Source organism: Mesocricetus auratus, unplaced genomic scaffold (assembly GCF_017639785.1).
Source record: "Mesocricetus auratus isolate SY011 unplaced genomic scaffold, BCM_Maur_2.0 Super-Scaffold_100707, whole genome shotgun sequence".
Taxonomy (NCBI): Eukaryota; Metazoa; Chordata; class Mammalia; order Rodentia; family Cricetidae; genus Mesocricetus; species Mesocricetus auratus.
In genome coordinates, this window is record NW_024429269.1 from 5,987,470 (window position 1) to 6,013,601 (window position 26,132).

A 26,132-nucleotide genomic window follows, 5' to 3' on the forward strand; every position below is an offset into this window, starting at 1 on the left:
CAAATAGGACTGTTGGTTAAATTTTCATGTGCCACCCTAAACTGTCAGTCTAAAAAGCTCCATGGCAAATGTCCCTGATGCCGGGCCGGGCACACACACTCACTCCTCTGCTGGCTCATTGTCTGCTTGTCACCATTTCAATGCCAGCTCTGTTTTCATGGTGAGACATACTCAATTGGCCCAGAAACTAACTCTTCAGCAGCGGGCAGAAACTTGGCAGGGGGCAGGAGGGCTTCTCAACCTGGTCACACATTTTCTGTTTGTTTTAATTTGGAGGATAATTGCTGTGGCCATCTGGAGATGCTGAGGGAGCCTGGGCTGAGGAGTGGGAATCACACTGTGCTTGTGACACACTTAAGATTCTAATCCTGTCCAAGTGGCTCTGCTAGGGCCTGTCACTAGGGCTTTCTTTCTGTGTGTCTAGGGTCCCTCGGGAACACCTTCCAGCCTATCTATCCAGAGAGACTGTGGGTTGAAGAGGAGGTGTTCTGCAATGCTTTTCCTTTCCACCTCGTTTTTGATGAAACAGTAAGAGCTCCGTTCCCTCAGAAGCTTGGGCTTGGGGTTAAGTCGGGGATGGGGGAGCTCAATTCGTTATAGCTAGTAACGATTTAGATCCCTGAGTTCATGGGGCTTAAGAGACTAGACTTCTCCCTAGAGGGTCCACTGACTTCATTCCATGTTCTAGACTCTTCTGAAATGCACACTCTTCTTCGGGTAAATATAGCAAGGAAGTTGAACCCAGTGAGTAAATGGGAAAGTTTATGATCAGAAAGAAAGGCTGGAGGATGACTTCAAAATTCACTCCAGAAAGGGGCATTGGAATACACCCTGTGGCCATGGTCCTACATGTGACCTGCCACCCCCTGCGGGCACAGCTGATTCTCAGTCCTGTCCTGTTTCACTTCCTGCATCTTAGTAGAATCCCTGCTGTGTTCTGTGTAGGGGGGGCGGTGAGCACCACCATTTAAATTTGATTGCCATCAGTTTCCCAGGATTAAATATCTTTCAACTGGAGTTTGGGTATGATGGCACACAGCTATAATCACAGCACTTAGGAGGCGGAGGCAAGAGTTAAGTTCAAGGTCAGCCTGGAGAGAGATAACGCCTCAAAACAAAAACAGATGAAGATAGAGAGGACACGGACATGTGAACCGAGTTGATTTTTTTTATTCACTTAAAGAGCACGGAAGCAAGATGAATTTAGACATAAATATCTGCTAAAATGGTCAGACATTATAATTTCCTCTTGTGTTTATTGATATTCATATACATGTCGCCTGCCAGCTGACTGCTCAGCATGAACTCTATGACCTGAGTATAGTATCTTCCCTCAGAGAAGTGACAGCATCACGACAGTAAATAAACACCCATAAGTGGAAAACAGAATTACAAGCCAATGAATGCCAACATTTTTCCAGTGTCACAGAATTATTGCTACTCATGCCACTGTTTTCAATCCAAACTTCTCTAAATATTCCCTTCCCTTTCAGCTTTTGGCTATAGAATAGCAGAAACTGAATGGTACATGAAGTTGATTTCTGCAGCTTACCTGAGTTCTTATGGTTAGTAAAGGCTCCCAGACACTGTACTGGGGCCAGACATGGAATGTTAAGGTTCCCATTTCATGCTCCATCTGTACATTGTCTGGAGAGAGCAGAGAAACATTGCCCTAATCCCAGGATGAACTGGTGACAGGTCCAGAATTTTGCTAGTTAGTGACAGGGGTCAGGGGTTGTGTGAGGGATTGGGAGAAATAGCACAGAATAAAGAACTATTGGTCGTGTTGAGAGCTTCAATGTCTCTTGGCAGTCAGAATATGCTTTTGAGTAGCCCTGTGCTATTTCATTCCTCTTCCAATATCAGCTGCTCATTTGACTATTTAAGAAAATGATAGTTTTGCTATTTTTACTCCATTATTGACTCTCCTTCTCCCCAATGAGTCACAAAGCAAAGACCAAATGTCCTATCTAAGGGAAAGTCAATGGTGGAAGTTGCTTTCTGACCCCCAGACTGCCATGTGTTCTTTATGGATAGCTAAGGGTCAAGCAAGCTGGAGTGAATATTCAGAAGTATGTCCCTGGACTCCTAACACAGAAGTTTGGAATGGATGAATATTTCTCCATCATCCACCCTCAAGTTACCTTCAGCATCTCCAGCATCTGCAAGTTCATTAACAGTCAATTTGTCTTGAAGACACGAAGAGAAATGATGCCTAAAGCATGGAAGAGCCAGCCAACACTCAAGCTCAGAGGTTAGCGTACATGTCTTTCCCTTCTGCCTGTTAGATAAGCAAGAATAGGAGGACAGCTTTTCAACTTCCCCCAAGCCAGCAAAGGGACTACATTAAGAACAAGGTCTTTTGGGGGGGTTGTTTGCTTTTTTATTTTCTGATTTTTTACTTGGCCTGATCAGTTAATAAGATTTTATATTTTCAGTCATTTCTGGTTTAGACATAAAATGACTGTATATGCCCATAAACATGCTATGTAGAAATACATACATATTCCAACACTATATGCTTTGAATTTCTGTTGAAGTTGATGTTGGCTGTGGACTTGCTGTAAACTGCCTTTATTATGTTGAAGTATCTATGTCCCTTGTATCCTAGTCTCTCTAGGACTTTTATCATTAAGAGATGTTGGATTTTGTCAAAGGCCTTTTCTGTGTTGAACCAGATTATAATGTGGTTTTTGCTTTTCAGCCTGTTATATGGTGGGTTACATTTACTGATTTGTGCATGTTGAACCATCCCTGCATCTTTGGGATGAAACCAACTTGATCATGGTAGATAATCTTTTTGATATGTTTATGGGTTTGATTTGCAAGCGTTTTATTGAGAAAATTTGCATCTATATTCTTAAGGTAAATTGGCCAATAATTTACGTTGGCTTTTTCTGAGGTTTTGCTTTCAGGTCCTAGAGACCTAGCAAAAAGAATTAAGAAATGTTCCTTCAGTTTTTTCTTTGTGGAATTATTTGAGAGGTATTGGTGTTGATTCTTCTTTGATGGTCTGATAGAATTCTACCCCAAATCCATCCAGCCTGTGCTTTGTTGTTATTGGGAGACTTGTAGTGGCTACTTCTATTTCACTAGGGTTTATGAGTCTGTTTTAAAGTTTAGTGTAGTCGAATTCATCTACATTTCTCTTCCTGACCATGTTATTAGTGTCACAATCACAAAATTATTCACACAACCAAAGCCATTTTCCTCTGTTTTCTTCTAGGTATTTCATAGTTTTACTATTATGCTTAGGTCTTCAGTCCAGTGTGAGTACATTTTTGTACCTGCTGTGAGGGGCACCTTGAGTTGCCTGTTAGACTCATGATCACTCTGTATATATGTTGAACGCATATATAAATTGAGCTGAGGAAAAAGCCACAGGAAAAGATATTCTGAAAGCTCAAGTTAATCATAAAGTGTAGTGATAAGAGACATAGTTAGCTGCAAGGGTCCAGAGTAAACACTGAAGGAAGATCCCAGACTCAAATAGTACGTAAAAGCAAAGAGCATTTATTATACCAGCATATGTGGGACCATTCACCTGTACAAAATGGTAACAACATGGAAAGGAGCGTGTAAGCTCCTTTTAAGCACAGCTAAGGGGAGTTTCGGGGACAGTTAGGTCATCTCATGTATGACTGGTTAAGCAACAGTAGTTACATTAGTACTCTTTCCACTGGCTGAGATTTAGTCTTATCATGTTTGGTTGTATTTGCTCAAGCTTGGGTAAGTCTGGACGTGTCTCAGAAGGGGCTGCTGGACTTGTCCTTGAGACACTGTAGAGCTGACCTGACTTAAGACTGTGTTTGTTTTCTCCCTTGTCCTGAATTCAAGGATATTGTGGATAAATGACCCTTTGTGTGAAAAACACCTATTTTTCCCTTCCCAGAGAACTGAAACCTAAACTCAGTTGGGAGAGTAGGAGAGTTTAGCCCCTTCATAGTCAGATGAGGACTTGAACTCTGCCATGCATTTGGAAACACTTTCAAAGCTCTCTTGTGGATACTATTTGAGGTTTGAATGGCAAAACTAGAAGTGTATCAAAGAATGGTTTAGAGAAATGGAGTGTGGCAGGGTGATGGCCATTGCTGTGCTGCAGGCGAGAAGGTTAGGTTGAGATTAGCTTAGGCAGGAGTCCAGGGGTGACAGTCAGGACAAACTTACAACATAATAAGGCAGGGCATGGTTATTAGATGTTATGAGACAGTATTTAGGACAAGTACTATCTTTCTTGCTTGGGAATTGGTAAAAATGTGTGATGAACTGAGAAATGACATGACTAAAATCCCTGAGGGCAAGAATTTTGTCAGTTCACATTACCATGTATTCTGATGCCTAAAGTGTCCCAGGTCAATGGTAGGTACTTCATACTTAAGCGACAAAAGAATCCATGATAGAGAGCATTGGTAGAGATGATGGAAAATGAGATGCAGACATCCACAGACAAGCATCTAACGGGGAGCAGAGGAAACAACCAACATGGCTGCCACATCATCACGAAGGGCGATCGGTAAACGAGTATCAAGAGCTTTAAGAAGTAGCAATATCATATGCATGAGTGTATCCTTTAACAAAACAGCCACGGATGTACATAAGCAGGTGTCAAGCTTGTTCGTAGCAGTATTGTTTATAGAAAGATACACTACACATAATGTAATCAATGCTGGTTTATAATTTAAATAAAACACCACAACCAATATAGCCAGCAAAAGTTGTGCTGTGTATACCGCAGGGAAATATATTTTATGTGAAAAATTCAGATTGCAAATAGATACCAGATAGTCCCTCTTTGGGAAATACAGAATATTAAGTCATTATTTTCACTATTTTCTTATGCTTATAGTCCCTCTTTGATTAATACAGAATATTAAGAGTCAATATGTATCTCAATATGATTATTATAGATGACATTCTCTCTTCTCTTACGCTTTTTCCTTTTATGTAATGAATGGGCACTGCTTTTATGATACATTAATAATCATATACATTCTTAAAGAAATGCACAATTTGAGCCTGGGAAACAAAATTTCTTGGGAGACTCAGATTTATTGTCATTGTGCTATAGGACACAGCTGAATAATGAAAAGAAAAATCCCAGACAGGTGTGGTGGCTCATATGTATAATACTAACACTTGGGAGGTTGAGACAGGGGGATCGCCATGAGAGAAGGACCAGTCTAGGCTACAGAGTTATGTCCTGACATAATAAATAAATAAATAAATAAATAAATAAATAAATAAATGGTTTGGAGAGATAACCCAGAGGACCTGAGTTCAGTTCCCAGTACCCACACCAGATGGTCCACAACTGGCTGTAGCTCTAGTTCCAGGGCATCTAACACATCAACACTCAGGTTGGGCACACAAACACACATACCTACATGCAAACAAAATCACACACACACACACACACACACAGAGATAGAGAGAGAGAGGGAGAGAGAGAGAGAGAGAACCTTAACTCAAAGTCTTAGACAACGTAACATTTAAGAAAGTAAGAAAAGGGGAGTGGGTGGACACAGACCAAAGAAAAACTTCAAATAAGTAGGGAAAGACCGGAGAGAAATCATTAGTGGTAGAAAGCGTCAGGAAGCAACATTTCCTGTGGGAAGGTTAGGTTGATACCTAAGACAGTAGGTGAGCAAAGAAAAGAGATGTAGCATCTGGGGTTGGCACCTCAAGCTCAGACAGAACCACAGAAGAGTTGCTGTGCATAGAGTGGCAGATGAGGGAGTGCAGACAGGAATATAGATGATTCTTACGAACATGGCTGAGAAGAGGAGAGCAGGCTGTGCAGAGGCCAAGGGCATGTGGAATGAATGTATGGGTGATGCTTGCATCTCGTTCCATGCTGGGCACTCTGTGTCATCACGTTCCTCTCTGTGATGGACAGGCCAGATGATCTGGATGGACTCTCTGCAGTGCATGATCTTCATGTGTTCTCCAAAGCTCTGCAGCCTTCAAGAGCTGGAAGAGAGCAAGATGCATCTCTCTGACATCGCTCCCCACGATACCACCAGGGATCTCATCCTCCTCAACCAACAGAGACTGGCAGAGATGGAGCTGTCCCGCCAGCTGGAGATGAAGAAGGAGGAGTTGCGCATCCTCTCCAAGCACCTGGCCATCGAAAAGAAGAAGACAGAGACCTTGCTGTATGCCATGCTGCCTGAACATGTGGCCAACCAGCTCAAGGAGGGCAGAAAGGTGGCTGCAGGTAAGGTACCCTTCTTTCTTCAGTGACCTTGGAGTATAGGGAGAGTCGTGCTCATGCTAAAGGGTGTGGACTTTGAACCTAGGAAGATATGGGCTTGATTTATGGCTTTATCATTTAGAAGTGGTGTCACCTTGGACCAAGTGGTCAACACTCATCTCCTTCATTTCTCTTCTCTATACTGAAAATAATGAAAATAATTGAGTGGACTGCAGATTATTTCCAGAGCAGGAGAAGGACAAGGAGGCTCTGGGGGGTAGTGATGATTCTGGGTTCTTATAGAAAATGAAATTGTTTGTTATTTTATAGACAGTGAGGATTCGCTGAAGTGTGTGTGTATGTGTGTTGTATGGGCATGTGTGCATGTTGGTACATGTGCCTGTATACATGGAGTTCAGAGATCGCTGTCTCTTTCTAGTCCTTCCCGTCTTATTCCTCTGAGACACGTCTTCTCACTGATACTAGAACTATGCTAGGGGCCAGCACGCCTCAGAAATCCTCCAGTATCTACCCCTCACCACATTCAGGTATTTAGACAGTTGTTTATGGCTTTTATGTGGGTGTTGGGTTTGAACTTGGGCTCCTATGCTCACACAGTAAGCAGTCTTACCCTCTTAGCCATCTCCTTACTCTCAAATTCATTTTCCTTATGGTAGAGGTGGCATGGTCAGTTTAACATATGCCGGTTTTGATTGTGATGTAGTGAAGAAGGGGAGGGGAGACTCCTGAGCTAGGCCCATGCTGAGGCTGGGTGAGAGGGGACCAGCAAGATTTTATCCTGAGGGTAAGTGGTGAGGGCTCTGAGGTTGCCATAACATCAAAACATGTTACAATTTATTTCAAGATGGAATAGATAGTTGGCAATATGGCTCAGTTGGAAAGAGCACTTCTTCTGCATACTTGAAGACCTGAGTTCAAATCCCTATTACCCCCATAAAAAGCAGTATGTTGAACATCCACATAAAAAGCTGGGCATTGCTGCATGTACCTAGAACTCCAGCACTGGTGTTGGAGGAGGCAGAGACAGATAGAGCTTGTTGGCCAGCCAGCCTGGCTGAAAAGGGGAACTAATGCTCCAGTAAGAGACCTTGTTTCAAGGCAGTAAGTCAGGGAGCAGTAGAGGAAGGTAGCCAATTCCTTCTTTTGGCCTGTGGGCTCATATAGATGAACTCTCATGCATAAGCAACACACACACACACACACACACACACACACACACACACACACACACCCCGCAAAGAAGATTGGGCCTGAGGCAATGGCAGTCATGTCAGTTTAGAAATGTTGAGAGTGTGAATTATCTGCAGGACTTACATACCAAGAGTGGCAAGTGGTTAGGCATTGTAGGCAGACCTGAAGGGAAGGGTTCTAACATAGATCTATATAGGTCTAGAATCTATTGAACTGTGGGTGATAGCTAATCATAGACCCTGTGTATGATGTAGAATTATCTGGTTAGTTTTTGTCAAGTTAACACAAGCTAGAGTCACCTGGGATGAGGGAACCTCAGTTGAGGAACTGTCTCCATCAGATTGGCTTGTGGCATGCCTGTGGTGTGTTTTCTTGGTTAATGGAGGGCACCTCGCTCACTGTGGGTAGTGCTACCTCTGAACATGTGGCCCTAGGTTGTTTCAGAAAGGTTGCCTGGAAGTGAGTCTGGAAGCAAGCAGGTACGCAGTGTTCATCCATGGCCCCTGCTTCAGTTCCTACCCAACTTTCCTCAGTGATAGATGGTTAACTGGGAATTGTAGGAGGAGCCAACCCCTTTCTTCCCACCTTAGTTGGTGTTTCATGACAGCAAAAGAGAAGCAAACAAAGACTGCAAGGTAAGAGGAGAAGATGGTAGAGAACGACTACCATTTAAGAATGAGGAAACCAGCCAGGTGGTGGTGGTGGCGGCGGCGGCGGTGGCACACGCCTTTAATCCCAGCACTCGGGAGGCAGAGGCAGGCGGATCTCTGTCAGTTCGAGGCCGGGCTGGACCGACAGCCTCCAAAACAGAGACACTCTGTCTCGTAAAACCAAAAAAAAAAAAATGAGGAAACCAGACGCAGACATGAAGCAAGCAAAATGAACCCAGTGCTATTTTCAGAGATGTTTTGTCTCATGTTACTTTCTTTGGCCCTTTTTGTTTTCAACCCCACTGGTCTTTTGCTTATACAATATGGTTTCTAATGTTGTGTTTTTATGGGTGTGTGAGTGTGTCTGGGTGTATATGTTTCCTGGGTTCTTTGTTTTCTAAAATAAGTTTGCTTGTTTTGTTCTATTCTGGCTCATTTGCTTTTCATTTGCCTGTTTGGTTCTAAAGAGAGAGAAAGAAGACATGGATTTGGCTGGGCAGGGAAGTGGAAGGATCTGGGAGGAGATAAGGGAGGGGAAACTGGGACCAGAATGTACTGTATGAAAAAAAAACTTACTTTTAATGTAAAACAATGGCCATAATGAACAAGAAAAAAAAACAGAGGAAGGAATGGTGGAGTCTTGAGAAGGGGGGGTCAGTGCCAGGTGGATAAACAGTGCAGAAGGCACCCCACTATTCTGGGTTTCAGCCGTCGCTTAGTACAGATTTACTGAGAATCTACCCATGCCAAGCCCTGCTCTGTATGTTAGCATGCAGCAGGTATCAGCACTGATGGTCTCCAGCCTTGGTTCTTACTGAGATGAAAAGTGTGCATCAGGGAAGAGACAGCAGATGTGCAGGCTCCCAGGCAGGAGGCGCTTCTTGTGCGAGATAACCCCAAGAAAGACAGCATGGCTAGATTAGAGCAAGCCACAAGGAGTCCTGGAGACATAAGGCCAGAGGTGGCATGGACAGAGCAGGGGCCCATTTGTAGGGCATGCTAAGGATAAAAACGTGAGTATTAACAAGACTGTTGTCTGCCATGTGGAAATGGGTGTAATTGGGGACCAGGCTGGAAGAGGGAAAGAAATAGGAGAATGTGGCAGCTATGCCACTCTACCAGGACAGACTCTTCCAGACCCAGTGCTGGCATTTCTGTAGCTCCGGTTCTGCTTTTGTACCAAAGGGGCCATTTCTCTCCACCCACAGTGCTTGTCACTTCTCCGTGGGAGCATTTGCTTACTCATCCCTGCCTCCACCACTAGCTGGGGAGCTCCCTAAGGACCAGAGCTCCTTCTGCTTATTTCATGCAATACGATTCCTGTGGAACGATGACTATCTCACAGCAGGGACTCAACGTGTGTGCTCATATCTGTTGACTAGATGGGGAGCAGTGGATGACGTCAGTTCCTTTCCCCCAGTGTGCAGGCAGGCTTAGTCTTCAAAAGGCACTGAATTAAAAATTCATAGAATTATTATTCTGTATCCCTGGTGACCACTGATATCATTTCTGTTGCAGGAGAATTTGAAACGTGTACAATCCTTTTCAGTGATGTGGTGACATTTACCAACATTTGTGCGGCCTGTGAACCTATCCAAATAGTGAATATGCTGAATGCCATGTACTCCAAGTTTGACAGGCTAACCAATGTTCATGAGGTCTACAAAGTAAGTGTGTTGGGGGGGGAGGGGTGCTTCTGGAATCAGGCCAGGAAGATAGCACTTGAGCCTTTACTGCGTCTACACCAGTCTGAAAAGGAGAGGCTCACGGGGAATGAGAAGTGCATAGGAACCCTTTTAGATGCTCATGCTCCGGTGGTGCTTTGGTACCCAGGAGCAGCAATCACCACTTCCCCGGGTATCAGTCTCCTGCTCAGCAGGGTTTCAGCCACATATTCCATTATCTAATACAGGACATCGTATGACTACCCAGGAATTTCATCTTCTCTGGGACTCATTTTCACTAAAAGCAGAAAAGACGCTGGGGGTATGGCTCAGAGATAAAGTGTTTGCCTAGACCCTGAGTTCCATCCTTGATACCAAAAGAAAAACAAAACAAAATCAGAAAGATCTCTTGGCTGTCTTATGTTCGTTTCCCTATGTTCCTTCCTGCTCCTCATTTTCCTAGCAAAGAATCAAAGCTTAAAAAGCTCTTGTTGTCAAAGTATGGAAAATGGCAGGCACGTGTAGGTGTTTGGTTGAAGGAAACTCGCTGAACACTCCCCCCCACCCCCGCAGGTGGAAACAATAGGTGATGCTTACATGGTGGTAGGTGGAGTACCAGTGCCTGTTGAGAGCCATGCTCAAAGAGTCGCTAATTTTGCTCTGGGGATGAGAATTTCTGCAGAAGAAGTGATGAATCCTGTCACTGGAGAGCCCATCCAGGTAGGGAACAAAGCAGCACTTCCCTTGAGACCAAATAGAACACACAAGGGTAAAGCTCTAGTCTGCTCGGGTCAGGTTTGGGTTATGCCGCACCATGTCCATTGCATCATCTATCAATGTTTACGCTCCTGCTTTCCCGGACTCCAGAGCAGGCTGTTGGCTCTTGAGATTTCCCTGTGACTCTTGGATACTCCTCTTTGTAATAGGATGGTGCTGAGTGCACCTCATTTGTGATTCCTGCTTTTTTGCTCAGGCATCACTATAGGTGGCATGGCTTTACTGAGCAACTAGAGAGTCCTGCTTGGGGAAATGAATGCCCAGCATGTCCCTGATAGCTTAGAGCTCTGCTGAGGCGTGTACCATTACTGATATGAATGGAGAACTGGAGAATCAACCTTGGACAACTCGGGGCAGTTAGGTGGTGCTCACACTTTTAGGTATTTTACCTGGAAGGAATGAAAACATGTTCACAAATGTGTCTCTACAGACTGTTTATAGCTGTCATAATTATCACAGCTCCAAACTGGAAATAACCTAAATACCCACAAGGAGGAGAAAGGATGAATGAATCATGGTACTTTCTTCCTAGTGCACAATACAAATTATGACTATGGGTATACAGGACACTGTGAAGAAATTTGAAAACAATACGTTGTATGAATGAAACCAGCATTCTGATTTCATTCATGTGATGCCCTGGGAGGGCAAAATAATCTTTGATATAAGGAAGAAATCAATAATCTCTTCTGGAGGAAGGGTGAGGTTGTGGGACGTTTCCTGAGAGACATGAATCATTTCATGTGGGGCACCAGCAACAAACCAAATAAGCAACTGAGCCTAAGGCTAGCTTAGTGAACCAGTGAGATTGTTGGGGTTACTTACAGGGGCCTCAAATACAGCTGGAGCACTAAGAAGCCCATCTCTGCATTAGTGACAGCTCATGGCGGCCACCTCCCGGAATCCAAGGGCAGCACACAGCAAAGACAGTTGCCCATCCCTGCAGCATTTACCGTCTTTGGGGAGGGGGGTGCCTTTTGAACCTCAGAACTTCTTGAGGTTCACTATCTTTTTATGCTGCTTTAGCTTTCTCAGACTTAGGATCTTCTTCTCCCCCAGAAAACAATGCTCTAGTTCTCCATGCGGCAGGTTGGGGAAAACTAGTTGGAAAAGGGCGCAAGATAAGTTTGCAGCATAATGGGCTGTGCTACATTTCACTTGTGATGGTGGTCGCAGTTACATGTGCACTTGTCAGACCTTGTGGAGCTAACTGCTTTAATAGGCATATTTTCATTTTAGCTAAACCAGGCCTTCAAAGCAAAGGCAAGAATAGTCAATGCCCTCTTTTCAGTGACATTCTCTCTGTACAGATTAGAGTGGGAATCCACACCGGACCAGTCTTAGCAGGTGTTGTGGGAGACAAGATGCCCCGGTACTGCCTGTTTGGTGACACTGTAAACACAGCCTCAAGGATGGAAAGTCACGGGCTTCCTGACAAAGTACATCTGAGCCCCACAGCCTACAGGTTGGCCATCCATTTGCCCCTGCCTTCTTTGTCCTTCTGGCTTCCCCAAACCAACTTCCTGCCCGGCAGCTTGGGGAAGGACAGGAAAAGAAGCTGTTGTTTCTTCCTCTGGACTCTACTGATTTACAGACAGGAAATAGTGTGAGGCTACTACCATAACTTGTCTTTTCCTGTAACCCCCAGGCCAAATCCAATCCGTTGCTTGTTTTTCCAAATAGTTTTATTGGGACAAGACAGTAGGGCTTTGGAGAAAAAAAAACCAGTGCTTAGCTGGACTGTTTTGTTTGTGGTACCCAAAACAGAAGCTAGAATTCAGTGGTGCGGTCTCTATGACACAAGACACACACTTTTATTTACATATTATCTATAGCTGGTATCTCTGTGAGTGGCAGAGTCAGGCAATCATGACAGAGACTGTGGCTCACAATGCTTGGAACAGCCATTTCCTGGTCTTTCACACACACACACACACACACACACACACACACACACACACACACACACACAATCTTGTAAAGGAGGAAAGAGAATTCATAGTTGGTTTTGAAGTAGAACAAATATAAAGAGGTACACTATTTCTCGGGCGGTTAGGACAGGCCCCACTTAAACTGGGTTCCTTCTCATTGGTTAGTTCCTTCACTGATAAACTGCTCCATGAATAAGAAGCCACTGCCACTCTTATTTACATAAAACACAAGTAAGAAAATTTCCAGTGAGTTTCTGTTGTTGGTTTGTTGTTGGTTTTAATTTTCCTGTTTTCTAAAGAGAGAGAGAGAGAAATAAGGCATGGAGTTGGGTGGGTGGGGAGGATTTTGTAGGAGATGAGGGAGGGGAAACCTTGATCAGAATATATTGTAGAAAAAATACTTTCAGTAAAAGAAGAACAAAGGGAAAAATCTTTTGAGTCTTAAAAACAAAACAAAGGAAATAACAGTTAACATCTGGCCTCAACTCCAAGAAGGCCAGAAAGAACTGTGTGAGGTTTAGACTCCCACAGTAACCATTCTACTCTCCCACCTTAGAGTCAGAGTGTGGGATATGGGAGGTTGGGAGGGGTCCATATCCAGAAAAGCAGGCTTTATGGAAATTCCCGAGCTGAATCTTGAACATGGATTTAGACAAAACTGGGGTTCTAGGGAATAAAGACCAAGCAGAAGGGGTAGAAACAAGGTGTGTGGGTGCCCTTTGGTCCATCATGCCTCCCCCCATCCCCATTGAGTCCCTCCCCAATGTCCTCCTAATGGGCTCTAGACATCACCTCCCTGTTCTGCTGTGGGTCCAGGACTTGTCTTGGTCTTTGATATTTGGCATGTTTTGGTTTTCTCTGTGTAGAGCCCTGGAAAACAAAGGGTTTGAAATTGTCAAGAGAGGTGAGATTGAAGTGAAAGGGAAGGGGAAAATGACCACATACTTTCTGATCCAGAATCTGAACGCCACTGAGGATGAAATCATGGGGCGACCCACAGTTCTCACCCATCAGAAGGGTAAGCAAAGCCACAATACCTGTCCTCAGTGCCGGGTGTTCCCCCACTGAGCTCTTCAGAGGTGTCTATCGTGGTCCTTGGGTCAGACAGGTAGCATTACACCCTCCAGGATGCTGCTACAATCCAGGCAGTGGAGACATACTAAATGACCAGCTCAGACATCTTTCTCTGGACACACATCCTGGGACAAGGTCTCACCTGCATCGGTTTCCATGGTGCTTGTCTATCCAAGAGATAGTTTTCCCATAGACACTCCTGTGCTAGGAAATTACTCGGAGTGCTTCCTGTGCTGGCTGCAGTTCAGTTGAGCATCCTTGAGGGATGAGCTTGGTTTAGACTGTTTTCTAGGAGGAGACACTGAGATGGAAGCATCTAACAACAACAACAACAAAACAAACCAAAAAACCCTACAACAAATCCTGGCTTAAATCACTGCGACCAATGCTCGTAGTTGTTTGGGCCCCATTTACAAATTCTGGTGCCTTCCCACCAACATCACCCCTCCCTTTCATCATGCCATTCTCACAATACAGAGAATATTTTTGCCTTTCCTCTTTGTTGTGTTTGAGTGGAGTGAAGTGAATGGGAGAGTGGTGTGATGCAGACGCCTTCCTGAGGATGGCCTGGCTTAGACCCTGCACAGGTCTGTGCCCCTCGCCTGCAGAGGCCCCTAGTGCTTTCCAGAGAGAAGCTGAGGTATGTTTACTTAGATATTTAAGCAACCACCTTTCAACATTGACTAAAAAGTTTCCTTTCCAGTTCTCTCTGCTGGCAGGCTCTTCCGGCACATCTCTTCCTCTGGGTGAGGACCAACTTCCTCCCTGAGCCCCTTGCTTAGGTAGCATCATGCAGATAGAGAACACATCCCTGTAAAGGGTCCTCGGATGGGATCTTTCTTCTCTTTGCACACACTGCCCCTACCATGGCCCTTTCCCTCCCAGCAGTCTTGGGTTGCCTGCCATAAACCCTCTTTTAGGCTCTAGGTCAAGGCATTTCTGTCTCTTGGGTTGCACCCTGGTATGAAGTACAGTGTTAGGCCTCTGAAAAATCTTGGAGCTCTCAGGAGACATCTATGCAGAGTCTGATTCCTAAGGGAAACAGTAACCTGGGGGGCAGGGGGGCTGGGCATTTTTTTCCCGGTGACCATTACCATCTGCTTACAGTTAGATGGAATTTCTCAAAGCCAGTGATGGAGAAACACTGCTGTATGATGATTATTCTTCCCAAGCCCATTTCTTTCCTTCCACGTTTCCATGGGACATACATGCTGAATCGGAAGGTGGGTGGTGGTAAGGAGGATGGTGGATGAGTTTCAGCTGGCTCTAAGGTGTAGGCAATCCAATCCTCTTGAGGTTCAGAGCCAAGAAAGAACAATCCAGAGGTGAACATGAGTAATCATGCATATAGCCTATCACCCATCCTTCTGTCAAAGCTGGTTAATGCCACACTGGGCAAATTAGACAGAGGTCCAGGGGTTGAGCCATCTGTATGCCTCATGCTGACTGCTAGAGTGGGCAAAGCTTCTGTTAGGGTCAGGCTGAAGTGGGCAAAGCCTTGCAGATGAAGGAGAAGACGGAAGAGTCTGTGCCCACACTTGGCCCAAACCTTCTGCCCCAGCCATAGAGGGTCAGGGTTGAAGCCAAGTGAGACCTTCCAAGTTTTATAATCTGTCTAGGTGGTAGGGCACTCACAGAGTCCTGCCCCCAATACCTAGCAGTGGTCCAAATCCAACTTCTATTCCCCAAGGCAACAGAATTTCCCCAACATCAATGCTATTGTCCTTGCAGACACTGCATAACTGGCAGCATGGTGCACACTACACAATGGATGTCTGTCCAATGGGATGTATCATCTGCAGCCATTGTTCCCATTTATGTGCGTTAAGTTTATTTCCAAATGTTTTTGTGCTGCTTCTAGTGCTGGGTTATGTGGTTTGTCTAACCAAAGATTTCTTTATTAATTTATATTTGAGAAGAAATGTTTATTTTTTAAACCAGAAAATTTGATAAACCAAAAAAAAAAAAAAGAAGTGAACTCCCCTGTGTGATTCAACACCTGGAGAGACAATTGTTTTAAAAAGTGTGTGCATGGTGGAGGGGACATCTTCTCAGAGTTCTGTGCATAAAGGTATATGTGTGTATGCTTTCTCTTAGAAAATGGGAGTATTACATACACACATATAAGTATCTTTTACTGTTTTGTACTTTCCTTTAGAGCTTGAAATAAATTTAATTTTTTACTCAGTTTTCATTTTATATTTTATACATATAGGCAAAATATAAAATGAAAACTGAGTAAAAATTTTATTTTAGGCCATAATAGGATGTCAGGCCCCTTGGGACTGGAGTTACAGAGTGACGTGAACTGCCATATGAGTTCTGGGAATCAAAGCCTGCTCCTCTGGAAAGACAGACTGCTCTTAACTGCTGAGCTATCTCTCCAGCCCCTGCAATAGATATTAAAATAGAGAATGGAAATTCAACAAAAGGACAGCGTGCTTGACATGGCACCTTAGTTCCCATATGACTTGTGTTGTTGCATACCCAAGCTCACATTCCTGCACTATAAAAAGGAAATTCCAGTGGTCATATATCTCTGCACATCTACAGTATAACGTCAGTGACCTTGACATTTTGAAAATCATGAGGTTTCCTCTAAAACCTTCAGGAAAGATTAAGTTCATTCAATTTAGTTTTTTCTTTAGTTTATCTCAGGTGGTGGATATAGGTAATCCGTAGAAGATAACCCTCATAATGAATCAGGGAAGGTAATTAATCAGAAAGTTATATTGTGTGTTCGAACACATATGCATGTGCATGTGTTTGTGCTCTCATGTGCATGTGTGTGCGTGCACATGCACACACGTGTGTGTGTGTGTTGTGTGCAGGTACAGTACATATATTGTGGAAGCCAAAGGATGAAGTCCCCCTTATTTTTTGAGACATGGTCTCTCACTGAACCTGCAGTTCTGGTCCTCACACTTAAGCAACTTTCACCTACTGAGTCATCTTCTAAACCCCAAGCATTTTCAGTAGAAAACAAACAGACAAAACAATGAGTTTGTGTTCTGCATTTCTGCTCTGTGATATTAGCATAAAAGTGAACCCAAACCCTTTGAGACACACTCTCTAATTCAATGTGCACAGTCCATCTCTGAGAAATTTAATCACTTTTAAAATTATGATAATTATCAAATTTCCAAGAAACCTAGTAGTGCAATAAACTCCATTATTAAAAAGAAATAAAGGGCACTAAGAAGAATAAAATTAGAAAAACAAAAGAAAAAGCGCCCTTATACTTGAATAGATAACAGTTGCTGGCTGAACACGATTCAGTATTTGCTCTCATGTGTGACAGGTGATTGTGGAGAGGAGAAAGGACACACTATGAGATGAACCTTTACCTTGTGGATCTGTACGTAGCCACTCCTCTTAGGTCACGTTCTATAAGAATTTCGTATTCGAAAAAAATGTGTACATTTGAGAGTTCTGTGAACCTTCATTCCTTGTCACTTTTAGACCCATTTTAAATTCTGCACATAACTTGTCTACTTGAGTTGTCCCCAGGCAAGCTTTGCCTGTCCAGATCTCCTTCTTTGCTTCTGGGTCTCAGGACACAAGACTGGACACAGGTCCAGAAGCCCCAGATTTCTGACTCACCTCGGAGTCACTAAATACTTTAGCAAACAGGGCTTGTGACAGTCTGGTGTGGCTGGAAACTGCCTAATGCTCTTCAGCTCTTAAAGAGAAACTGATCATGAGGCAGATTTGTGGAGGAGCCTGAGGTGCCCCTAGCCCCATCCTGTGCCACAGAAGCTGACTCTGTGAGTTTGAGGAGGGAGAGCAGATTTGACTGACTGCTTCTAGATGTATGTGAGCCTCTATCCAACACAGGAACTTTTCTAAACCTCAGTGCGTCTGGAACAATGATTACCATAGAGAAGAAAATGGACTTTACATGTGACCAGAATCTCAGATGCTGCAGGGTGGGCAGGCAGTAGGGGTGGGGACAGCCTCTGCCAGCCAGGCTCCTACAGCCAGAGTTCTCTAACCCCACTCACTCCCCCTCTCCTGACTCACATCCCGGAGGCGGCTGTGTTCCTGAGCCTGCTCTCTGGCCTCCCACAGGTAGACAAATTGGTTGTTAGGACTTTTTTCTCCATGTGGGGCATTGCATTAATCACTTGATACAAGTCATCAATTTAATTTAATCATTAGTCTCTCCCATTTTACAGATGAGGAAGCATGCGAGAGATGCAGAGAGTAAGTAACATGGCGGTCACAGGCAAGCACACACTCTGGTGCATGGCACCAGGTCTAACCCTCATCTCCTGTGGTGGTCAGGGCACATAGACAGTGACATGCTAGCAAGGGCATGTGAGTTGTGCAGAGGAAAAGATCTGTGGTGACATTGTAGCACAGCACAGCAGACCAAAATTACAGAGAGGAGTGGGGGGTGTGGGCGTGTCTTTGCAGCTGGGAAGACCTTATTGTAAGGAGTGGCCACATTGTGTTTCCAGAAGCCTGGCTCCAACAGGGTGCCCTTGCAGAGAAACCAGCCCAAAGCTTTATCCACTGACACTTCTGTCTTGTTTTAGCTTCTGATGAAGCCACACCTGCTGGGAGCCCTGCGGCAGGGCAAGACTCCAGGGATGCAGTCAATGACCAGCCGTCACCAGATCCGACCAAGACAAGTTTCCTTGCTAGTGACTCTGTGCCATCTGTCTTCTGTGCTGTATTGTAATCAAGAGAAAAAATGAACCTATGGATTCCTTTCTTTTAATCAATGGCAGAAAGGACAATTAACTTAGGATAATTTGGAAGTTCGAAATGTTTTCAATTGCGTATCTTTCTCAGCACCCCCTTGAGAATAACAAAAAAAGGATAGAAATAAAACACAAGCCTGCAAAGTTTGGAAAATGCTTTGTAATCATGTTCATGGCCAGCCCTCAACTGACGGGCTGTATTTGTTCTAGATGTTGACTTGGCCTGTGGTCTCTTTCTGTTTGCTTGCTCTTGGCTCTATAACTTCCCAATCCTTGTCTCTGGACAGGTGCCCCAGGGTCCACTTTCACACCCTGACCTTGGGCTCCAGCATGCCACTCAACTGGCAGTGGGAGGAGAAAGGAAGACAAGTTGGAATAAAGAGACCCAGGCCCTGAAGTTTATAAGTTACCCACCAAGACAACTGAACTGTGGAAGGCCCTGGGCCACGGGGATGAAAGGAAGCCATTTTCCTTTCCAGACGCTCTGTACATCACCCTGGAGCTGCCATTTGTTCTGTTAAACACTGCTGGAGACAATCTTCCCAGTGCTTGGGTGTGTTTGTTACAAGACCATGACCAAGGCAACTTACACAAGGGAAGGTTTGTTTGGGGCTTAGGGTACCAGAGAGGTAAGAGACCATCACCATCACATGAGGATGGAGGCCCATTCTCATCCAAACTGTCACACTTGAGAAGCTTCACCAAGCTGATAAAATGCTCATAGGGCCCCTCATTCCTCAAATGCACCTTTATTTGGTCTTGAATCGTCCAGGAGCATTGTATGAACTCTTACATAACTGACTAGCCCATGGAATGTCTACACCCCAGCACACACCTGTACATGCTGTGTTCCCATGGAAGTATCTGGTGGTCTACCTCATGGCTACCAGCAGACATGGGCTGTCTCTCCAGTAAGAGACTTGCTCATAAACAGTGACTGCTTGGGGGACAGCATGACTCCAGGTAGAGGCCTTCTAAGAGCAGAACATTCCAGGGGCCACCCCTCTACAGCTACCCCATAACCCTGCCTTGGTCCAGTTCCTCTTAGCTTCTTCCACTTCAGGGCAACTGTCCCAGGCATGGCCTATCCAGATGGTAGCAGATGGCTGGTCCTCAGACTGATGACTGACAGACTCAGTGGCCTCTAGCTACAGAAGGAGGGGACAGTTTCCTAAATAAGAAGTTGAATACAGTCTCTACTGCCCCATCTTAGGGGCACAGAGCTCAAACCCGGGTTTCTAAGAGACACACCACCCCTGCTCCTGCTGTCCTGCATACTATGACAATCCTGGATGGTGGGGGCAAAGTTCTTGGGCACTGAGGAGGAGAGGGTAGTCTTCTAGGGTCTCTGTCTGCTGCTTTCTCCTCCACAGCCCTCTTTGTGCCCAGATGGTGACAATTCCTGATGCTCCATTTAGGCTTGGTGGCTTATCCCTCTCCCGGGCTAAGACTTATTCAATCTTCACAGATGTCTGGCTCCCCCTGTCCCTTCTTAGTGTCTTTCTTTCACTTCCAGATTTCTTTCAGCTCAAGTTGTGCGAGAACGAAAAAGAGCAACTCCCTGGTTGCCTGGCTGAGGGGTGAGGTCTTTGTCGTCCCCAGAGAGCCGGTGCTATGCCTTAGCCTGGAGACTTAGAAAGCAAGGAGAGGAACTTGTTCTCCGCAAAGGACCATCTGGCCACGACAGACTTGTGCTTAATGTGTAGCTTTCTTTTTCTTTATTCTTTTTGGTTTGTTAGCCAGGAGCACTTCATCTGCAGCTGTAAGTTCAGACCTGGCCGCTACGAAGGCAAGCGTTCATTTGGGGGAACATGCGTTTTCTCTCCACTCCCATCCCTCTTGTAGGTGTCAGCAAGCCATTGTTAGCAATGGTGGGTCTCTGTGGCTTCAACGTCAGAGCTGCACTTTCAAATGGAAATCAGGCAATTATGTGCCACATAGAGAACCTGATAGATGCAGAGGTTTTTACACAACTGGCCCTGTCTGCGGGACAAAAGCACCTGGTGCTCCCCGAGGGACCGTTAAATAAATAGAATCTGTTTTGAGAGCACAGAAAAGTTCAGGAATAATTAACTGTGTGATGAGCATTCATAGATTCGGTGGCTGTTTAATTTCCAAACGTGATAATGATATATCAACCAACCGCCTGAGTCATGCTTTAAAGGTGGCATGAGAAAAATCCGTCTCCATGCCCTCTGAAGCAGAGGAGGCGCTGCTCTGAGGGTCTGCATTTTGAATCATTGTATTTCCCTGCAGGAGGCTCCACTCGATGTGACACACACACACACACACACTCTCTCTAGTGCGCGAGCACATACACACACACACACACACATGTGCGTGCACACATGCACACTCATAAAACAAATAAAAATCAAAACAAATACAAAAACCAGGAAGAAAAAAGAAAAAAGCAACCCCCCCACACATATACACACACACACACCATATGGTGTGGGCACGGGACCTGTTGTGGAGTGTGGTTAATGCCCAGTGAAACTCCACTGGAGAAAACTGATTTTTTTCTTTGTCAGTAAATATCAGCATCACACTCTTAATCTTTGTCACTGAAACAGTGACTTTCACTGATATTGCAAAGATATTTCTAGTAGTCCTTGTCTTATACTCTTTCCTGAATATTTGTCCTAATTTATTTTCTCCTATAAACTTCTAGTATCAACTTCTTGCATTTCAAATATCCTGGTAGTGTCTTTGCATTGGTCTTGGAGAAATATATCTAAAATTCCCATTCAAAACCCTGGTTCCTAAAGACTGCTTTGCTGAGATGTGACTACAAATACTCAGTGTAACATAAACTCAATTACCGAGAGTCATCCCAAGCTAGTTCAAAGATAAAGGATCTGAAATAAAACATTCAGGAAAGGGAAATGGTAGATAAAACATCAAAGAGCAGATGAAAAGAGTAAAAAATATTTAACTGCAGACACTATTTAAGGCTTTGTAAAAAACAGTCTTTCTGTTGCCATGGAGACATGACTTGTATCACTGCAGATCTGATAAGTATGTGTGCTTTTCTCCAGTGTATGTGTGTGTGTACTTTTCTATAAAGTGTGTGTGTTTTTCTTTAGACTGTGCATGTGTATAATTTTCTTTAGAGTGTATGTGCATGCACGAGTTTATGTGTGTGTGTGTGTGTGTGTGTTGTGTGTTCATGTGTGCTTGTTGCGTAGCAGGGGTCTGGAGATCAGAAGGCATTTTGCAGTAGTTGGTTCTCTCCTTCTGTCAAGTGGTTTTGAGGGATCCAACTCAAATAGTCAGGCTTGGTGATTTTCACTAAGCTACCTTAGTAAACTGTTTCAAAAAAACAGGAAGGACAGAGGGGAAGGAGGATAGAAGGAAAGAAAGAGATTTCCCACAGGTTAATTAATTTAATTGAGTGTGGCATTGTAATGAGAGTACACACGTCACAGTAAATTTTTTGTGTCAAGGAGGGTGTGGCAAGAGGAAGATTTTAGTGGGAATAAGTGAGGTGCTCATATAGGCTGCTGGATACACGTCTGTAATTTTAGAGCCTGGAGGTCAGAGACATAACTCTAGATTCTTGGTGGCGGCACCACCTCTGAACGTGTGCTTTGTCAGAATATCTTACCTGGCTTGCTTTTGTCTCAAAGGATGGTAAAGTTTGTTACAGAAATCTGCAAGGCATGCAAGTAGGCCCTGAAGGAACTCCTTGTGGCCTTCAAAGTCCTTGAGACAGTACCTGTCTCAGACAGGCAGGCATGAGCTCTCCTTCTTCATGAATTCTTGGCTCCAATTTTGTCTGGGTCTGACAAGAAAGGTTTTGTCTCATCATCAGCAAGTTTTACAATCTTGTCACCTTTGCTTTCCACAAGCAAGTTGGTGTGGAAGAGCTCTTGCTGCTCTGGTCCATATGTTGTTTCTACTGGAGTCAACATGGATGTAGACCCTGCTCCTTACCTCACACATGTTTGCAGGCTGCTCCTCTTGACTTGGTCTGACTTCTGCAGTCGATACCCTTCCTTCCTCTTTTACCTGATGCTACCCTGTTTTGTGTAGACACTGCTTCTATTTGTTGCTTTTTCATTTTCTAATCTTGCTGGAATGAAACTAAAGAAACAATTTAAAAAAGACTTCGTCTCTTTGTGAGTGATTTCAAGGAAGGAAAAAAGTAAAAACTTTTCAAGGCAAGAGAAAGTATTTTCTAACAGTAAGTGAGATGGTCACACAGTCTGCTGGATACTTCCTAGATCTGCGTAAGTAAGAATCATGGACATAAAGACTTTAAACTTTTCACATGAGTTGCTAGAAAGCTAAAGGGAGATGATTTTTAAAGTGTGTGGTCATAAAGATACCGTGAAGTGTTAGAGAGGGTTTGAGCTATTGAAGGCATTATGTTGCTTATCATTTGTGCCAACTCTTAAGTTTTTTCTGGACATCATTTTTCCATGGAGGAGTTTGGCCACAGGATCCTAAACAACACATGCACAGTAGACAATTTTGGGCTGAGCTCATAGACATGGATCACTAATGGTGGGGTTTAAGCTTGGGGTGTTTGGCTTGGAGAAAAGCTGGGGCCTTGAGATAGATAGAGGAGAACTAGCTTGCCCTAAGAAATGATAGCATGGCTGACTGTTTGCTAAGAACTTTATATATGCCAGTATCCCTGTGAGATAAATACATTACCAGTTCCTCACAGAAAATGAGGGTATAATAGGTAAAACTTATTCAAGATGGCAGAGTCAGAATTAAAATCCTGGCCTCTCTGGGTGTGAGTATTGGATTCTTTCATTGACAAGCATACAGTAGTGTGTAGGCCTATCTCATGTGAAACCCATGGTAGCCTTTCCAGACACTACTGGTCTCTGTCCCCCTGGCTGCTATACTATCCTCAGGGTAATTTAATTTAAACCAAGACATTTTAATACCCATAGTACTAACTTAGTCCCCAGTCATGACTCTTAACTCACAAAAATGAATCTATCCACTCCACTACTCATCCATGGTGACTGAAACAGCACTCTGAAAGCCACATTCCAAGTGGGAAGCATTCATTTATTGAAACATGAAGATAATAGTTCCAGGAAACCTTTCGTTTGAATTCCCAAGGAATCCATACCCAGACATCTCCTCTAACCAAAGATTCACATCAGGCATGGTAGCAGACATCTTCACTCTCAGATCTCTGAAGGCTGAGGCAAGGACTGCCCTGAGTATAAGCCTAGCCTGGGCTAATTGGCTACTTGGCAAGACTTTGACCAAACAAAAGCAACAACAACAATAACAACCACAAAACAGAACAAAGCAAGCAAGGAAACAGAAACACATTGGTTCTTATTCAATCTTGAAAAGATGTTGGGTTTTGGCCTTTCGTTGATGGCTCATTGGTGACATTGGTGCAGGACCCTTATGTTTAGAAACAGCAAAATGTTCTTCCCAAGAATCATTGCTGGGAAGTTCTTTTGTCTTCAGATTTTCTTGGTCTTATAACTCTGTTAGCAGAAAGAAGTGGGCACCGTAGGCACATTCCCAAAACTTTGAGACGGCAGCATTTGTGTTGATAGCACTGAGGGTTGGGCAGCCAAGGAATTGGGTTCCATTAGGTCGTTAGTCACTCTGTCCCCTTGTTAAGAGTGGAAAGCAATGTGTGGGTTTAAAGGTGACACACCTTTCTTCACACTTGAATAAAGGAAATCTCCTGACTTGAAACGCGCCTTGCCTAGACCTGTCCAACGTCAAGGTCCCCAGACAGTTGTCAGCCTACCAGGCTGTGTCCCTGTTGGCAAGTTGGCCAACTATTGTCCCAATCATGACTGGAATTGGAATTTTAAATGTGTGCTTAGGCTGTAGCACCAGGCAGAGAAAATGTTAAAAGTATCCAGAGAGTGTGTAATCAGAAAGCTCAGATTGTCTGCCTCCTGAATTACTGTTACTTCCAAAGCGTGGGGGAACAGTAAGTAGACTGTACTACAGGCCAATGCGTGCCCTGAAATAGATGTCACTGGCCTCCCGGTGAGTCCCACTCATTTCAGATAGTCTCACTTTGTCCATAGGGATCCTGTCTTCCCCTGACCACTTTGTGTTGCTCTGTTTTGGACTTTACTGTTGTGTTGGAAGGCTACATTTCCATCCATGTTGCCTGGTTCCAAGATGGCCTACATAGTCTTACATCACTCAGTTGTCACTGCCAAGCTGCCAAGCACACAGTCCATTGCCAGAGCAGCCATGCTGGGTGCCACACAGCAGAGAGATCACAGCTCTGTCAATTAGTCCTTGACCATCTATCTCACACTCAGCTCTTTTGTCCAGAGAAATCTGAGAAGACGGTGAGCAGATGGAAGAGAGCTTTGCCTGTTGAATAAATTAACTCCACACCACAAGAATGCCATGTGTATACATATTGCCAAGCTAACACAGACAACATGGATGTTAAGCCATTGTTAAAATGCCCCTTCCTGAGTAGGTGTGCTTTGCACTTTCTCTCTCCAGTGGGCATGGCTTTGAGGTCATCTGCTTGTGCTGGTTACTGGCTGTGAGCTAGGAAACCAGAAACCTTCAAGAAGTGTTTCAAAAATTCAAGAGCTGCGGATCTAGCTTAGTAAGCAAGGGCTTGCTGTGCAAGCCTCGGGACCTGAGTTCAGAATCCCAATAGAAAAGCCATGTATGGCAGTGTGTGGTGTAACCCCAGTGCTAGAGGTTAGAGATGGGTCCATTCCAAGGGCTCAGGAGATACCCATGTGAACCCAAAGGTTGAACTCAAGGTAAAGGGAGATGTTCTGCCTAAAAACAAACAAACAAACAAACAAACAGATAAAATAAAGTGGAGAAGGGATTGAAGGAGATATCGAAATGTTGACCTCTGACCTTCACATGTGCCTGAGTGGGTGAGTGCACCCACAAGTGTACCATGCATGTGTGCACACACACATATCACAAATAAACTTGTGCTGTTGGAAGTGTGGATCTTGTGAAGTCTGTCAAAAGTGAGTGTGGGGAGGAGGGAAAGGGAATAGAGATAGTATGGGGGGTCATACAAACACACCCCTGACATAATTGAAGCATGGCTAGGCCTGGGGTCTCAGCTATGATTTCTTGAACTTTCACAGACCACTGTATGACCATTACTGAAGCACAGATCCTGCTCCTTACCCAGCTGTCACTCTGTGACCAAAGTGGACAACCACAGGAGCAGATGATGGGGAAGGAGGTAACAGCAAGCCCACTATAGTCTTTACACCCAAGTTACTGGCTCATGTCTCCCTACAGTCACTTCTGGTACAGGAGCTCCATCTTTATGAGAACAAGCCTCTGATGGGCTTGGCTGTGTGGGGTTCCCAGAACTACTTTTTGTTTGCTTTTCTCAGAAGCATGCATTCTTATGTGAGTTAACAGAGCTCAGTCGTAAGCTGTAATAGCTCTGGATCTTCTAGGTGTCCCACTGGGTAGACACGGCCCTGGCTCTCTCAGTCCTTTCCATTTTATTTTCACGCTGGGTGTCACACATAGACAAGGTTTTAAGGCGACATGGGTGTGGAGGGTAACCAAGACATTCTCATGGCTGAGTATCTGCTGTAACAACTCAAAGGAGTTGGGATATATATTTATTCCATGGTGTGCTGGATGCACATCCCAACCAGGGGAAAGAGGGCTATAGGCAGCATTTGGGGCAGGTTGAGAGGTTTGGCCCATCATCATCATGGTTGGAAGCATGGAGATACACAAGCAGACATGGCGATGGAGAAGTAGCCAAGAGCTACATACTAATCTGTAGGCAGCAGGGACTTTTGAAACCTCAAAGCCCAATCAGTGACATACTTCCTCCAGCAAGGCCTTCTAATCCTATCGAGGAGTTCTACTGCCTGGTGACTACGCATTCAAATACATGAGTCTATGCAGGCCATTGTCATTTAAACCACCACACTTATGTTCCCAAGTCCATAACC

General features: G+C 44.4%; 1 protein-coding gene across 1 annotated transcript in view; it reads left to right on the forward strand.

Annotated features, from left to right (window-relative positions):
* LOC101834990 (guanylate cyclase soluble subunit beta-2) overlaps positions 1 to 18,354 on the forward strand; it is a 41,087-nt gene extending 22,733 nt beyond the window's left edge. Inside the window, exons 6-13 of the mRNA XM_013117241.3 lie at positions 425 to 528; positions 2,038 to 2,254; positions 5,897 to 6,217; positions 9,574 to 9,722; positions 10,293 to 10,439; positions 11,807 to 11,961; positions 13,294 to 13,445; positions 18,043 to 18,354. Of these exons, the coding sequence (XP_012972695.1) occupies positions 425 to 528; positions 2,038 to 2,254; positions 5,897 to 6,217; positions 9,574 to 9,722; positions 10,293 to 10,439; positions 11,807 to 11,961; positions 13,294 to 13,445; positions 18,043 to 18,188 (1,391 nt within the window). The 3' untranslated portion in view covers positions 18,189 to 18,354. The remainder of the gene's footprint in view (positions 1 to 424; positions 529 to 2,037; positions 2,255 to 5,896; positions 6,218 to 9,573; positions 9,723 to 10,292; positions 10,440 to 11,806; positions 11,962 to 13,293; positions 13,446 to 18,042) is intronic.
* Positions 18,355 to 26,132: the final 7,778 nt, after the last annotated feature.